The sequence below is a fragment of the Corvus cornix genome, chromosome 20, assembly GCF_000738735.6.
Source record: "Corvus cornix cornix isolate S_Up_H32 chromosome 20, ASM73873v5, whole genome shotgun sequence".
Classification (NCBI taxonomy): Eukaryota; Metazoa; Chordata; class Aves; order Passeriformes; family Corvidae; genus Corvus; species Corvus cornix.
Window position 1 is genome coordinate 11,441,407 of NC_046349.1, and position 17,255 is coordinate 11,458,661.

At 44.9% G+C, this 17,255-nt stretch overlaps 1 protein-coding gene across 1 annotated transcript; it reads right to left on the reverse strand.

Annotated features, from left to right (window-relative positions):
- Positions 1 to 2,146: 2,146 nt before the first annotated feature.
- Positions 2,147 to 16,143, reverse strand: NPEPL1 (aminopeptidase like 1). Its single transcript, XM_039563580.1, is given in 13 exon segments — positions 2,147 to 3,795; positions 4,552 to 4,662; positions 5,319 to 5,495; positions 5,850 to 5,973; positions 6,572 to 6,672; positions 9,253 to 9,330; positions 9,881 to 10,023; positions 10,221 to 10,302; positions 10,973 to 11,062; positions 13,617 to 13,787; positions 14,942 to 15,127; positions 15,980 to 16,056; positions 16,059 to 16,143. Coding segments are annotated over 13 exon segments (1,569 nt in total). The 5' UTR covers positions 16,129 to 16,143; the 3' UTR covers positions 2,147 to 3,636.
- Positions 16,144 to 17,255: the final 1,112 nt, after the last annotated feature.

Genomic DNA, 17,255 nt, shown 5'->3' on the forward strand with positions numbered 1-17,255 from the left:
GGCTACAGGTAAGGTCCAACACACCCAAAGGGAACCCAGACCTCTACTGCACCTTCCCGGGGTCAGAACTGCCCAGCAGGAGTTAATCCCTAAGTATTGTTTTGCTCAAGTCCACCTTTCTGGAGCACCAGGTAAAACTCTGGTGATGTGTCTGCTGCCAGTTCCCAGTTCAGACAGCACTTGGCAGTACCAAAATGGGATAAAATACACTGCTGGCTTAATTTCCTCCTGGCAAAACACAAGGCCAGAAAAGACCTTTCCTGCAGTAAGGTTTACAAGTGGAACACATTACAGACAGGTTTTTCCCTGACTGAGCACCAGCTCCTCTTCACTTTAACAAGCAAACCAGCAGATCAGCCTTGTCCTCCCAAGTCTGCCACACAGTTCATAGCAAACTGCTGCCCACAGGATGTTGCTGTCACAAGATAAAGAGCAGGGATGGTCTGTACCATGGCAGAGACACTTCTTAACTCACCTGCTGCCTGTGTCAGCTTCCACTGGGCCATCCTGGTACAGCTCCAAGGAGGAAATGAGAAGGAGATCTCCTGAAGGGGTGCATTACCGTATGGTTGCCAACCTCCTCTTAGAAGTGCCGGACCCACAGCTGCAGGGATTTAAGCTCTAAGACCTACAAAACAACGCAGAGAGGCACTTCTCTGGCTCTGTGACCCTGCTCTGGCTCCTGTGTGTGCTCAGGAGGCAGCTGAGGAGGGGGACATCTGGGAACCTGGAGTTTGGGGGTCCCCAAGTTCAGTTCGTTGACACTGAGGTGACCTTCAGTGCCTTTGAAGGGTTGGTCCAGGGCTCCCCACAGTGAGGAGGACTCAGGGCCCAGTAGTTTTGCAAAGCTCTGCAGGTGCTCCCTGCCCTGTGTGGGACTGTGTTTAAAGTTGCTTAAGTGGGGCCAGAATACACTTCAAGTGCAGTCACCTAAACCCAGAGGTCGGGCTCTGGTGTCTGGAAGTGTTTCCTGTAAATAACTGCTACTCTGTCACACGGAAGTGCCGGGGGAGCTTTCTATGTCAGTGATGGTGGGACACATGGTCAGGGTGGCTTCTGGAACCTGCTCACCCCAGGGATTAGCAGTGGTGGCAGCTGTAGAGACAAATTCCAGCTCTACTGCTGAACATGGGTTTATTTCTTACTTTGGTAACAACCCCACATATTAATTTCTATGCATTTGCTATTTATAAGGCAGTTTTGGGATCTCCCTTTTGCAGAATGCTTCCAGGTCTCACACCAGGATACCTCAGGGCAAAACCAGGAGTTAAAATTGCCCAGCACCCAGAAGCAGATGAGTAAACTAAAGAACTAAAATTCTACTCATTAGGGGTTAAGAGACACTGTGAGCTTAATGGGAATGATCCTAGTGTGAGCTCAGTGAAACACAGAAGAAAGACAATAATTTATTTGGCAAATAGAGCTCACAAATCACTGTCTTGTGTAGGACCAAAGCTTGTGCTCTGGAGAACAGACCTTTTATCAAAACAGAAGGAAATAATAATGTACATGAGGAACAGAAAGACATTTTAATACAGATTTGAAAGAAAGAGCCTTGATTTTTATTTTGTATCTCTGATCCAGAGGAAGCATCAGACTTTTTTATTATTAGGTGTTGAATTAATTTATTTTACTGTCCTTTGGCAAACTTCATCTGGTTTTCAGTTTTTGATTTCCCAAACATCCCATTTGCTTTTCAGGTGCTTAATAGATTTCTTTAATATAAGGTACTTAGTTTTAAAAACGGCTTCTATTAAGTGCCTTCCAAATTAAATCCAGCAGAATGATATGCCCTGAGACACAGCAAAGTTGAAGAATATGATAATCAGCCATCAAAACCCAACTTCTCTGTTACCATTCAGTGAATAACATCAGAACTGAGCCTCGTGCCACAAAGACACAGGCTACTTTTTATGTAAAAATCTGGCAAAACACTACATTTCAAAATTAGAATTTATTAATTTAAAGAATGCTTCTACAAGATGGAGATTGAAGATGATCTCAGAGCACTGAAATTAGAGCATGTTGGTATTTGCTTCAATGCTGAGTCTGTAATAAAAATAACTTCATCAACACATTTCCCATGGCAGTTTTTGGTACCAGATAGTGCTTTATACCAAGTGTTAAGAATGACCAAAGGCAGAACTCATTTAGATACAGATTTATTAAAACTCAAGTGGACTGGGGAGCCAGAACAGCAAGGGAGGAACAAATACAGGAAGTAATGAAGTTCTGCAGTTGGTTTTTTTTTGTTACTTTTTGTCTGTCAAATAGGGCCACCCAACCAGAATGAAGTATTTTTTCTCCCTTCTGCATTAAGCTTTCCATGCAGTCTTTAATCAAAAAGACTCTTGGTATCCCTTGTTGTTGGAACTCCAGCTAAAACCAGCACCAGTTCTCCAGAGATCCCCTCAACAGAGAAAGGGACAATCCCTCACAGCTCAGCTTGACCTGATCTGCAAAGCAGCCACGGGGGTGCTGGGGGGTGCTGATGCTGCTGGAGCCAGGAAATGTTTCCAAAAGCTGATGCTGGAGCCCCAGGACAGGGACTTGGTCTTTCTGTCCCCCACCCTGCCACTGCCATGACATCAGCTGGGCCCAGTCACTTCCCGTGGGTGTCCCAGCCAAAGCAATGCCTGGAAGTTCCTTGTGGCTTGTACAGAAACCCACACTGAGCATCCCTGACTGCTGCTGAATCAAACAAATGAAGTGAATCAGAAGTTCTGCAGAACTGCCCCAAACCACTCAGTGCAAGCTGTTCCTCTCTCAGCTCTGAGTGCTGGGAAAAGGAATGTGAACAGAGTAATGATGTTGTACACAAAGTTTTGGAGCACTCAAGAGTTCTCTGAAATATAAATTACACCACAAACACCACATGGGATATGTAAGCTTCTTTAATAATAATAAATTTATAAAGTGGCAAGAAGCCACTCTGCTTTGTAAACCCATTTTACTCAATCACAGTCCCTCTATTGTTTTCCTCATTTAACATTAATACATTCTGTAATTTGTATGTGAAACAATTACATAGAGATATGTTCTGAACCCTTTTTGCTGATTTTACTGGTCAGAAGAACATTAAAACATGCGGAAACAGCACCTTATTAAAACTATAGGCCTTTTCTCGTTACATCTCCTTTGCTGCTAAGCCAAGTTGTCTCTGAACGAGCCAAGTCTGTCTAAAGAGCTTTTTTTCCTTGTCCTGTGTTCTGAGATGTAGTGGGGCCTGCAGAAATGTCTGATAAAACCTCACATATAATAAGTAATTCAGAAGGCTTTGTAAGCAATAACTGCAGTTGCTTCTTCAGACTAGAGAGAGCTTCTCATGCATGAATGCACTTAGTTAGGTTTTGTGAGGAGCTCAGAGGAGGACATGGCCTCTTCCTGATACAGTTAGTTGAGCCTGGACTCTGCACCACTGATATTGTTCAGCAACTGCGTGCACCAATAATTTAAAAAAAAAAAAAACCTAACTAAACAATACATCAGGCTGTTTTTATCAGAAACAAGTAATAAATCTTATCATGATAGTAAAAAAAAAAAAAAAGGCAATTTCTGACGTGGGACATTTTCATTGCTTGAGAACAGATCAGTGCAAAGTGAGGTAACCCCACACCTGGCAGGGCTGGGGCTGCGTCAAACCAGGCGCCGTCTCTTGGAGTCCCTCTCCATCTCCTCAGGGGGAGAGTCTCCATTGCACCCAAGAGGAGACACGAGGTTCAGCAAAGGGTCTTCAGAGGCCCCTCCAAACAGGGACAGCAACAAAGCCACGCCATAGCCAGTAGCTCGTTCACCCTAGAACAAAACCAAAACCACACAATTCACACTTCAGATTGTAGGATTTGAATTAGTTTTCATGTGGCTACTCACTCTGTGGTGGTCAACAGCCACAGCCAATCCCTGGCAGGCATGCTCTGTGCTGTTGTATCCTCACTGCCACTGGAATCTGTCCCAGCTGGATTAAACCAACACATGAGAACAGAGCTCCCACTGACTTGTGGGTGGATAGAGGCCAGCATTGTTCAAGGCAGGGGATCTCCCACCCAGCCTGAGCATGGATTTGGAATAAGAGCTGAATAAACTCTGTTTAAAAAAAAAAGAGGCAGGTGGAGTGAATTGCCTTGGTTTTTAGGAAAAAAAAGAATATACACAGGTTCCACCAAAGGGAGGAAAGGAAATCCCCAAGAGGGAACATATTTTTGGAAGGGTGATCAACTCTGGTCAATCATCCTAAAACAACATGGCTGAGAATGGAAGGCTGGGATTATTGCCATGAACAGAGAGCAGGCAAGTTGTCAATGCTCACAATGATAAAGATGTCACTGATTAAAGTGACTGCTAGAATATTTTAAAACCAAAATGAAAAATACGAAGAGATGAAACTACCAAACCAAGAAACTCGCAACAGAGACGAGTCAGTGCTTTTCTAAAGGACCCCTCTCCACCTATTTCTGTCACCCTGAGCTGGATGGACACAATCCAGAGCCCCTGCAGCCATCAGCAGGTGTGTTTCCCCAGCCTGTGTGCCCAGAGAGGGTCAGGAACACTCACGGCATGCACGGGAGCAGCGATGTCTATGTGCACCCACACCCCAGGCCAGTCGAAGCCGATGTGAGAGGCAATGAAGAGCCCAGCACAGGAGCTGGGGGTATTGTCCCGGTCCTGTAGGAGCAATAAAAATAGAGTTGGTCTTGCAAGAAAAGATGTCAGTGGTTCATTCTGCCTACAGGAAAGACAGTTACGCAAATCTCAGTCAAAGCTTAAAGAATGGCCCTAAAACAGTCTTACAAACCAACTTTACTGTAAATCCTTGACTTAGTCCCTAGCAGTAGTGTGGCCCTGCTCGATTCCTCTTCTGCCCACACTCCTTTCTGCAGCGTTTTTGGACTCTCACTGCACAATGGAATTCTCAAATGCAGCAAAAGCAGCTGCACCAATTCCGAGGCCTCTGTCCTCAATTTCCTGGTTTCTGCACTCCCAGCCAATAGTCTCTGCTGGTGATGTATGATCTGAGGAATGCCCATCTTGATTCCCTAAAAGGTCTCCATCCAGGAATTCAGCATTCATGTAGGGCCATATTTAAAAGGCAAGCAGCCCAAAGATACCTTTGCAGCAGGTCACCCTGTTTAAAACTGACACTAAATACAGCCTGCAAAGCCCCAGGTGAAAGACCCTGAAGACCAAAACAATATGGGCCATTTCTAAAAGGTTACAGCCCCTATGAAGAGCTTTCAGCCAGCTATGAGCAGGACAGCTCACTGTCTAAAAACACACGTTTTTATGTAACAGAGAAAATTAAAAGAAAAAATAAATCTTACTGCTACAGAGTTCTTCATATCAGCTACAGCAGAGGTAAATTCACTGAAGTGGAGCTCAGGGCAGTACACCAGAGGATGGACCAAGTCTCCACAGTTCCTGCCAGCTTTAACACAAGCCTTTTCCCACTCTTCATTATTGGTAAGGACAGCAGCATGGTATTTTCCTGTGGCAATTCCCTGGTGAGAAAAAGGACAAAATCAGGAAGAAGTCACCCTCCACTACTGCTCGTCAATAGAACCTTCTAAAAATCAGGAACAGATGCTAGAAAATAATGCTGTTAAATTTGTAGCCTTGTACCATTCTGTGTATGACTTACAATGGAAGCCATTTCATGAACAAGAAAATCCTGATGACTATTAACAAATCAGTTCTGGGAATTAAAAATTGAATTGCAAACACGGAGTACCAGCCCACTTACATCAGCTGCTGATGTCATCAGAAGAACACCATTTTTAATTTAAGTATGCAAAAGCAAAAAGTTGCATAAAGAACAGAAAAGAAACTGAGTTATGAATGTAAGACTGTTGTACCTGAGCTCCAGTAAGAGTGGCCATATCCAGAATGATATCAGCTCCAAGGTCTTTGCAGGCGTAAGCAACTCCATCAGCCAGGATCAGGCGACCTTCTGCATCAGTGTTATTGATTTCCACAGTTCTGGGAGGGAGACAGGGCATTTCAGACTGGAGTGCTTAGGGCTGGAAGTCAGGATCACCTGTCTGGACTAGAGAGCAGCCTCAAACCTCCTGTGCTTTTCTTTTTTGACTCTGCAAGTCTGTAGGGCTGCTATTCCCCAGCTCCAACCATCCAGACAGAGGACACAAGGAAAAGGGAAATGACACTACTGCCCTCATGGCAGGGTCTGCTTGTTGAGCCTGTGTGATGCCTTGCTGGAATTCTAAAAACTACTGCCAAAGAGGTAACATCTGTCCTTAAAAGAGATTCTGATCCCCTGGTGGCCTGTCCTTGCTGCTGCCACACAATGCAGCAACAGATGGACACAGAAAACTGCCTGTACTACAAAACCCACCTAAATCTGAGTGCTTTAAGGGAAGTTCAGCTTATGATATACATGTATTTTGATGTGTATTTACATACCCCACAGGAAACTCTAAGCACACTTAAAACTCACTACTATGGATGTATGAAATACTATTATCAATATTTACAGACAGCTTCACAATCTGCATGGCTCTCAGATGAACAGAAAATGATGTTTGCTCTGTTTATGGGAAGAGAATAGATACAATCTTACTTTCCAGAGTAAAGAACATGAATGTCATCAGGTCTCGTTGCACGTGGTCCCACTGCGTTCTCAGCCAGACAAAAAACAGCGTGAAGATTGTCCTTAAACCCCTGTAACAACCAGAGGGGAGAAATGGCTTTCAATTCACATCAAGCTCATTTATTGGGACTCAAATCAGTGAGGGATTAAGACTTCTTGACAGCAATGCTACGATTTTCATAGGAAAACTGGTAGGGTTTTTGGACAGGTGGGCGGGTGTTAGTTGGGTTTTTTTTAAATTGTCATCCCTGCTAGGAGGCACACAGCATTTTTAACCTGTTGGGGTTTTTTTCAAATTGTCATCCCTGCTAGGAGGCACACAGCATTTTTAACCTGTTGGGTTTTTTTTCTTTTATTTTTTTTTTCTCCTTAGCCTCCTCTTTTCTGGTTTATCTCATAATGTTTTATTTTGGTTTAAAGTCAAGTGCTTATGTGGTTATGGATGGTATTTTAAAATGGATGATGATTCTGTTATTTATACAGCAGTTGTATTGTGTGGAGGGATTCTAGGAACAGACAGGGAGACAGCAGCATTTAACAAATGAAAACATTGTTCCTCCTTAACTGGGATAGTTAACAACACCAAATTCTAGGGGAAAACCTGGGCCAGTTTTGCTCTTAATCTCTTGATAAAAGTCCATGGCTAAAGAAATCTGGGCTTGCTGAATCAGCTCATGTTCTGAAGTCTAAAGGGCAAAGGCATCAATCAAACCCTTTCAAAATAATGGGCAGCACTTAGAAGCCAGAAAGTCATTTCAGTTTCTAGCCCAGCTGGTGGGCAGACAGCATTGCAGGGGAGACAACCTTCCATCCATAACCCAACTATTCACAGTATCTCACTGCATTGGATTTTCTTCCTCCAAGAGAGACATGTTGTTAACCTACTGTCAAAAACTGAAAATCTATTTCCAGTATCAGTTGCCTTTTCCCAACTCTCATTCTGCCTGTAGCTCCTCAAAAGCAGGATTTATTATGCTAACATGCAGGATCATGTTAACAAGAAAGAAATCAAAAATTTAAGTCAATGTTTTTCTCTTCTCCCTTGTGTTGGAAAGCTCACAATGGAGGAAATGCATCTTTCTAGGAAAAATCACTTGTTTAATTTTGCCATCCAAAGCCTTTAAAATCATGTTGTGTAACTGCTGAACAGCAGGCAGGCAGATATTTTATGAAGAAGGAAAATAACCTCTGCCCCTCTTCCCACTGAGCTTTCTATCCAACACACATTTCCCACTTCAGTCTCTATGACAAAGCATAGCTCAGTGAAACCTCTTCAACTTTTCTTTTATTCTTAAAAGCATTAAAAAAAAAAAAGTCTTGAAACAGTAACAACAAATTCTTCCCACTGTCTCTCTGAACACATTTTCTGCAGGGATGTTATTTAAAGGTCTTCTCACACGAGACTGTAAAATTAAGCAGTGAGTTCATTCTTTTGTTTTTACATATAAAGGCATATAAAGATTTCTCCAGGCTCAGTTTGTCCAAACACATCACTGCCAGTTTATTCACTGTTGCAGTAATTGTGTATGAACTGACAGATCACTTGTGCTCACATCTACTGTGACTGTGAATGGAACTTCTCTCAGTGCAGATGACCACACACAGAACTACGCTGGAAACAAGGACTGAACCACTGGAAGGATGTCCCCCATCCACAGCTATCCCAAAGTCTCCCAAAGCACCGTGTAAGTTCCAGCTCTTGCCCCTTGCAGACCTCTGATCTAACTTTCTGAAGGATTTAGTAATGCAAGGTAGTTGTTCTGCCCGAGATGCAGCTCACAAATCTGTTTTCCATTTTAATTCCCAGAAGGTAACTGTGAAGTTTACAATCTTTCCACATCAAACATGCTGTTAGGGCCAAGGCACAGAGCTAGACTACTGAGAAATGGGAATTTGGCACTGATCAGCCCCTGGACAAAGCATCCATCAGATCTATGCATTAATCTGCAGCAGTAAATATTTTTTGAACTTTGGATACTCCTTGGAGGCAACAGCTGCTCTGTCAGCAAGACTCAGTCACTGGATTTGTGGAGAGGGCAGAGTTTTATTGGCAGCAGCCACTTTCCCCCCGTTTGCATTATTAAAAGTGCAAGAGGAGTACTTTTAATTCTTCATATTTTGATACCTGGCTTCTTCTCAGCTTCCCCACTACTTTCTGACCACAGAGGCAAACCAACAAGCAGCTCCTGATGACGCTAGAGCTGCTACTTCCCCACTAGGTTAATATTAGACCTGGCATAGGAATTGGAATCCAGAAAGACTTCATATCCCAGAGTCACTCGTCCCCTTCTTTGCTAAGGTGACAACAGCTGCCCCAAATCCCACAGCTTAAACAAAATCAGCACTGGGTAACTCAAGTACAGAGCTGATTCAAGAGACTAGAAACCATTCAGTCCACAGAACAAACTCTGAAATTCAAGGAAGACCCTTAAAAAAAAAAAAGCACTCAGGGAATTTCTCACAATTCTCAAAATCTCAGTAAAGATGAAAATATTTTCCTGAAATAGCAGAAAGAGCAGAGTGGCTCAAGCTCACTAAAGAGCAGTGGCAGGTCAGAACTTCAGGATTAGACAGGCCTCTGTCTCTGGGAATTTATCCAAGCTCCTTGGCAGTGCTGGGATACACGATATCAATTAACACATTTTACTTACTTGCTTTACAGTGGCTTTGAAGGCACCCAAAATAGCAGCTGCTCCACCACAGTCTCGTTTCATTCCAGGCATAGTAGTCTGTTTAAACAGAACCACAGAATTTTTTTTGTCTTCGAAAGAGAATTTCACAGTACTGCCTGCTAGAACCAGGGTTTCTGGTGCTTCTGAGACTCTGGTTTTGACAGTGCTCAGCTGTCAACAACACAAACAAGGAACGTGTGCCTCTGCTTATTGGTGGATCTGGTCTTGGAACTGAAAAGTACTAAACTGGGGCTGCTAAACTGTTAGAAAAGTAAAAAGAAAAATGTTGTTTATAAGTTTCACACTGAGTCTAACTCCAACAGGTTTTCATTCTATCTTTGAAACCAGAAATTAAACATCTTTGTTCCTACTTTCTGCCTTTCAGCAGGCAATATTTAAAGGCTTGCTATTTGCTAATTGTTCTGTAGTGGTCTTTGAATCCCATTTGGTCTTCTCCCCTGATAGTTTGTGTCCACATGGATGACAACAAATCAAGCACTTAACTCAATAAAAAAGTACTTTTGTTTCCTACAGACATTATCTGAATTACTTTCAGCAGAAAACAACAGTGTAAGCAAAGGCAGCAGCAGCAGAAGTGCTTCTGTACCTTTCCCTTGATGCTGAGTCCTCCAGTGTCATACACAATACCTTTGCCCACCCAAGCAATGGTCTGTGTGGCACCATCTGGAGTGTGACTGAGAACTGCCAGGGCTGGAGGATGTAGAGCTGCCTTTCCAACTCCATAGATCCCTAGAAAACAGAGAATTAAACCACCTGTGGGGAAGAAAGACTGTGGGGAACCCCTGTGGGTATTTTCTGTACAACATCTTGGAACACTATGGGCAATAAAACAGTTTCAAAAACGTGCAAATAAAACATTACAACGGAGATGGCAAAACATTCCAGTCATCTGCTAGGAAAAAAATGGAATACTCAACAAGATATACCTCCAAAGCCTCTCTCTTTCAGCTCCTCATCTCGGATAATGGTAGGAGTAATCCGAAGATCCTTGCCAACTTTTTTGATTTCCTTAATAATTAAAAAAAAAAAAAAGGGACATTGTCAGTCAGTCATTAGGACACATTTGTGCCTTTCCACACAAATGGGTACCCAATTAAGGGGTTTTTGTGATTTTTTCATGTATACACATACAAACATTCACAATTTTGGGAGTGGTGCTGCTTTTCCAATGGCCTAATTCCACCGACACATCCTTGACTTACTATGGCATGAAATATAAATTTGACCTTTAGGCCCTGCCAGTAAAAGAAATCTTCTGAGGTAAAGGACAACTGTTCACTCTGTTGGATCACGATGTAATAGGACAGGAATAATTTCATTCTTAACAGCCTTCCAGATCTCTACGATAAAGCTCATTTGGAAATATGTCAGCTGTCCCATAATTTCAGTAACTCTGGTCACCATCAGGTTTAAGACAAAAATCCAGTGCCATGACCAAATGAAGAACTCATGTTTTCAGCTTCCCAGTGCACTACTCCAAGCTGTGAACTCTGCCTCCTTCCAGCTTTGCACAGTTCTAGGAAATGTGAAAGGCCAAAGGAAGAGCCTGAGCACCCCTGGTTTGCTGTGCTGCCCACTGCTGACACACAGTTTTCACTGAGAGACAGCAGAACTCGGGTTTGATTACTGCAGTCCAGACTTCCAGCTAGCAACTCTTCCTCATCAGGGCATCACCAACCTCCAGGAAGGAATCAGTGTTCATCTCATTGCACGGGGTGTCCACGATGCGTGCAGCCAGCCGGACCCCTTCGGTGGCACTGGCCAGACACTGCAAACACAAGGGAGGACACCTGAGAAGGGCCTGGGCTTTAGCAAAGTTTGCATTTATCCCTCTGCAGCCAACACCAAATGTGTGGTTCCTTTGGAGCATGTTAATGCTTAACTGCCACCACCTCAGGCACTGCACAGTTAAACAGTGTCAGCCAAGCTAACCATTACTTTTTCTATGGGACCAACTTATTTTTCCACGTGCTCTTAATTTCTAAGCAACTGTACTCCTTCACCCAGCAAACTGATATTGCAAAATTAGTATCCTTCCCCATTAACAAAAGGAGACCAAGAAGGCAATGTGAGGTGGAGGAAAGAAAGATAAGAGGCAGCTAATTCAGGAAGTCACAATGAGCTTATGGGCTGCTGGGGTTGGAAACCTGCAGAGATTGTGTAATCTGCAACATGGGAAACTGCACAGTTTGTACAGGACAGGCACAGTGGTGCAGGGCAATAAAGATTGCTGCTGTGAGACATTCTAGATGGCAGGCCCACGGGGAAACTGCAATATTTCATGTTTATATAAAACATACACTGTTTCCTGATTTCTGTGGTAAAATGGACTGACCCTCACCTGGACTGAACAAAAACTTATCTAAGCAAGAGTGGACAGAAGGAAAATGGTCAAGCAGCCAAGGCTGTTTCCTTAGAGAAGGATCCTCCTGGCAAAAAAAAAAGACCATGAAGACACCAGACACTAAGCTTCAACTTTTAGCTCCCATGAATTAACAACTTGAAGCTGTAAGACCTGGAGGAAGGAAACTTTGTGCAAGCTTTCCAGTACCCACACTACACTGAGGACCACACACAGCACATGGGTGAGTCAAGATGGGTTTCAAAGGAATCTGAGGTGTTGGACACTCACTCATGCTGAGGTATCTGAAGTTTGGCTTGGCCAGACCAGCCTAAGGACTCCATACATTTGTATCCCAGCACACTCCTAAACCCTGGCTTGCTTTGGACTGGTGCCCGACTCTCTGCAATTACTTCTGATTGCTTTACTGTCCCTAAAGGGATAAGGACCTCAGCAGCCAAGCCCTGTCTGGAGTGATTCCCTGTCAGGGCCATGCAGGTAAAAGGAGGTACTCTAACCCCAAGGCCAAGCCCCAGGGGAGCAGCATGACTTCCAGAAATAAGCTGTGCCTGTATTTGTGTTTCCAGAGTGCTCCAGAGAACCTGGATAATGGCAGCCCTTAATAAGTGCCTTGTAAAACTCTGACAATCCCTGCTAGTCCTCACCGTAAAATACCCTGGACAATGCAGTAGGTGTGAAATACAACATGCCAAGGGAGAGGTTTAGATAAAAATGTCCTACCACATGCTTCTTCCATGCTCTGCATTAGCTGTCTGGTGCTGGTTGAATTTAAGGGGTGCAAACTCAGCTAGGAGGAAGCCAATAATATTTTTGGCATTGACATCAAGGGGAAAAACAGGAGGTAGAAATAATTGCAGCTTTGTTTTTAAGTTAAAAATAACCCAAGTGGTTTGGAATCTACCTATCTGAACGAACTATTTTTGACACCAGCTATGCTTTTTCTGATTTGGGGCATGGAAAAATGGAGTGATCAAGAGTTGTACTCTCAGCACGTCTGTCTTTGCCACTTTGCTGAAAACTGGGCTGGCACCATTTTCTGGGGCCAGATCAGTTCACAGAGTAAGGACCAAAACATACTGAAAAAAACCCATACCCTAATGCTGCAATTCTGTGAATTTCAATTGCAGCAACACCATGTCCTTTGTCAAACCCACTGCCAAAACTTGTAAGGGATTTCTGTAACCTCACTGACTGATCAGCTAAGGGAGTATCCATCTGTACTGAAGCACAGAACTTGGAACACTGAACAGGGAGTTCCTTAACAGATTAACTGCAAACCTTGGAATACCTTTTAAATTTATGGATCTTGAAGAGGAATGACCTGGCATGCCAACAGTTACCTGATGTGGAGTTTCCTCTCTGTAACAGTCAAACAAGGGAAACAGTCTTTGATTTTCTGCCACCGAAAGATGACTTAAACATATTTCACTGTCATGTACAGCTCATCTCCAAGCTGTTTTGTTTCTTAGGGTCTCGTTTCTGGCCACAGTTCTGCCAGAAAAACTCAGCCAAAGAGGTGCATCAGAAAGAAATAGCAGAGGCCATATGTGACCCCTGTTAAGCAACTTTTAGTGACTTCACTGTGATATTCACCTGCACAGTCACAGCTTTTGCCTGGGTAGAAAAAGTGAGAAGCCCACACACTAAAAGCAATGTAGTATTAAAGGCTGAGAATACACTATTTGCATCTGTGATACACATGAGAGAGGAGACATTTTCTTTGTGCTGTTTGTTTGGTGTTTTCCACCCCTGAAATCTAAATTCTGAATAACATCTTCAGCATCTGCTGCAGTAATACGTTCAGTATTTCTACTCAAGAGATGCTGTGAACTGATCAACTTCAAGGAACCTTGAGCTAAGATAATTATACAACACCTATTCCAGAGGCAGCTTCAGACAGACGCATTTGCACATGCAACAAACTGAACAAAAAGATGACAGAAAACCCCCAAAATCTTACTTTAAGTGTTGCCACTTCCATTGGTCCGTTGTTTTGGCCAACCAGGAAGAACTCCACTGTCACAGTTTTCTTCTCTGTGCGTCTGGAGGCGCTGGACCGATGTGTGAACAGGGGGAAGGCCCTGGCCAGGGCACACGCGGAGGCAAAGACTTCGGAGCGCTCACACACCATCTGAAACACCAGCCAGCAGCAAAACTCATCACACAGCACCAAGGTGTGGAAGGATACACTTAAAAGGATCTGTTACCTGAGGTATTACTGGGGAAGAGGGGGAAAAAGGAGGTGGATGGGAAATAACCGAGCCCTGAGTCAAGACAAGCTCATTCATCATGTTTTGAATGGATGGAGAGGCAGAGTAAAAGTACCACAGTGAAATGGTCCAGTTCATTTCCTGCATGGAAAAGAATTACACTGCTGGAATTAGTTCATCCTTATAAGGGAGCTGGACTGCTTTAATTACACCAGTGCAATTAACACAGGTTAGACTACAGATCAGGACCAAAAAAAGCACAGGAATCACCAATACGTGCTCAAAACAAATGAAACAAAGACAGAAATTGTATGAGAAAGTGGTGGTAGAAGTTGTATGAGAATGTGGCTAATACTAACCCAAAAGTTTGTTAACAGGTAGATCACTTTTCCGAAGTTCATTACAGAAATTACCAATGGAAAGCAGTTTTAGTTAAACATTTTCAAAGGGTAAAAATTAAGTAGTTATTACTCTTGCAAATAAGTTTTCCAACTGAAGAGTGTTAATTTAATTTTGTCACTGACACTGACTGTATGAGTCTAACAACCCGCAAATCTGGTATGATCTGGAGAAGCCATAGAAACAAATAAATTCATCAGGCTCATACAGAAGATGACCAAAGCAGTCCAAGAGCTTGTCCTGCAAAGGACTCACACTGGAGCATTAGTTTGCATCAAGACTTTTGAAACTCACTGAACAACACAAACAAGGCACCTCTCATGGGTTCTGTGACACAGACATAACACCCTTCACTAAGGCTACATCAATCTCCTGAAGCATGTGCTAACATCCCAAATCCCAGTTTGGAAAAAGCCACTAATAGTTCCTTTTTCATGGGCATTCCTGGTTGAAGACGTTCCATACATATCCAACCTTAATTCCCTCCAGCTGCTTGAGCATGCACAAGCCATTACAGTCAGGTCTTGCCTACATGTCAGTGCAAAACCACTCATGTCAGTATAATTATATCAGTCAAACTTGTCCACCTCCAGTCTCCTTGGAGACACCTACAACCTGGAAAAGTCGAGAAAACACTCACTAGACATTTCACCAGAGCAATTCAAGAGCCACTTACAACAATGCATCTGTTGACCCCTCCTGGCAGGCAGTTCCTGACCAGGCGGGTGATGAACTGAGCTGCGGATGGGCTGTTGTGCCGGCTGACCCTGGATGGCAGTGCGGCCACCGTGGCATAGTTCAGGTACAGGGGACAGCTGTCCGTGGGGTTGGGATTCAGAGTGCCCAGAGCAGACTGCCAGATCTGGGGAGAAACGAAGGATTTAAAGACAAAGACCTGTGCCAGACTTTCCTTCCCACCTCACTCCTGCTGTATTTAGGCACTTTTTAATGACAAGGGTTTAGGTGTTGGAAACAAAGAAATTGTGTACAACAACCTCTGGAGTGAAAAGAACCAGGAAATTTGACAAACCTGTTCATTAACCAGAAAATATAAACGTACTTTCCATGACAAGCATCTCCTTTAAGCCGTATGAATTACAATTTAAAACCACACTGTTTAGTGCACAGGCTGGTTCAGAGCTTTCTTAACTTGAGACAGTTCTCCTAGTGATAAATAGGACGATTGATTTACTAGCTTCGAATTATTATTTCACATAGCAATTTAATTAAAAACAAATAAAACCAAGAAGGGTAAATATTGTCTTAAGAGACTGGGGAGTCCTGTATAAAATCCCCTGCCAAACATCCAGCGACCTAAAAGCCGCAATGCAAAACGTTTATCATTCTACCACAAGCCATCACCACCACTAAACAAACAGGTCCGCAGCTCCCACCGCAGTGGCTGCGGGCGGGGAGGGGGCTCTCAGCGCTCACTGCAGCCGTCCCCCGTCCCCTCAGCGGGTGCAAAGCGTCCTTCCCCCGCCGGGGTGGGCACAGGGGGCGCGGGAGCGGCTGCGGGGCGGCCCCGCCGCAGCAACAGGCTCGGGCCGGCCCGGCTGGGGGGTCCCCGGGGCACAGCGGCGGTCAGGGCCCGGCTCAGGGCCGGGGCGGCCGCCCGCACCACGAGGCCGCTGGGCCGGGCGGACACGCGGCGCGGGGGCCCTGCGGGCGCTGCCGGGCTCTGAGGGGGCGCGGACCCGCGGCGCGGCCTCACCTCCTCGGTGACCCGCGGCTGCAGCTTCCCCCGCAGCTGCGCCCAGGGCAGGCGGTGCAGGTTGTGCAGCTGCCCAGCACGAGCAGCGGGCGGCTCTGCGGGTCCGCCTCGCCCGCGCTGGCCTGGAACTCCAGCTGCACGTTCGCCATCTTCCTGCCCGGCCCGGCCGCGCCGCCCCGCCCCGGGCCCGGCCCCGGCTCCGCGGGGCGGGGACGCGCCGGTGTCGCGGGAGCGCCGGGCACGGCCCCGGGCAGCGCCGGGCACGGCGAGAGCAGGCTGCTGGGCACACCGCTGAGCAAACAGTGCTTTCCAAGCGCCTGTTTTCACCGTACACTTACATGGTGGGTTGGAATATAAGAAGGTGTTTATTCTAATATTTTTGTAGTTGCCAAGCGCAATTAATGTTTGGTCAGCGGACAGGTATCAGGATCTGCTGAGTAGGGAGGACCCCACAGAGATCGAGTCCAACTCCTGCCCTGCACAGACACCCCAGCAATCCCAGGCTGTCCCTGAGAGCGTTGTCCAAACGCTCCTGGAACTCAGACAGGTTTGGTGCTGTGACCATTCCCTGGGGAACCTGATGCTCATTGATCTGCAGCCAGGAGAGGCTGGCAGGTCTGTGCAATCTTCCAGCTATGCGGGAAAAGTGAATGCTGATGCATATAATGGAAATACATCTAAAAGGAAAAAAAAAAAAAACAAACCAAAAAACAAACGAAAAACCAGGCTGAATTCCAGAAAAAAAACTTCCTTAGAGTAAGGTCTTTGAAGGGACATCACAGAAACTTTATTGAAAATGAAAGTTGTAGGAACATCTGTTGCAGAGGTCGGTCGTGCAGCCTCACAGACGGGACAGTAACTCAATACACAGGCTCCAACTTTAACGAGTCTCTTTACTGAGCCACAAAAAATACACTGCTATGGAGTCCACTGTCATCCCAATACATAAGATCAGCGTGGGAGTGAGACTCTGCAATTGCTTCAGGATTGAGACATTCCAAAGATTCCTCCAGGCAGTAAGCTCCCAATCACTTGAGTTCAAAATCTGCTGTTCCTGCTGCTCTAAGAGTCCAAACCCAGCACATTCCCTGAATCCACAGCATCTGAAAAGCAAATAAAATAGTAGGAAACACTCACCTATTGCGATCCTGTTGCTGCAGTTAAGGGCGGCAGAGGAGGGTCCTCCTGAAGGGAACGGAGTGAGGAAATCAATTTTATCTACAGAAACTCCCTGTGAACATCCCACCAGCAACAGCTGCAAACGTTTCTATTTGTC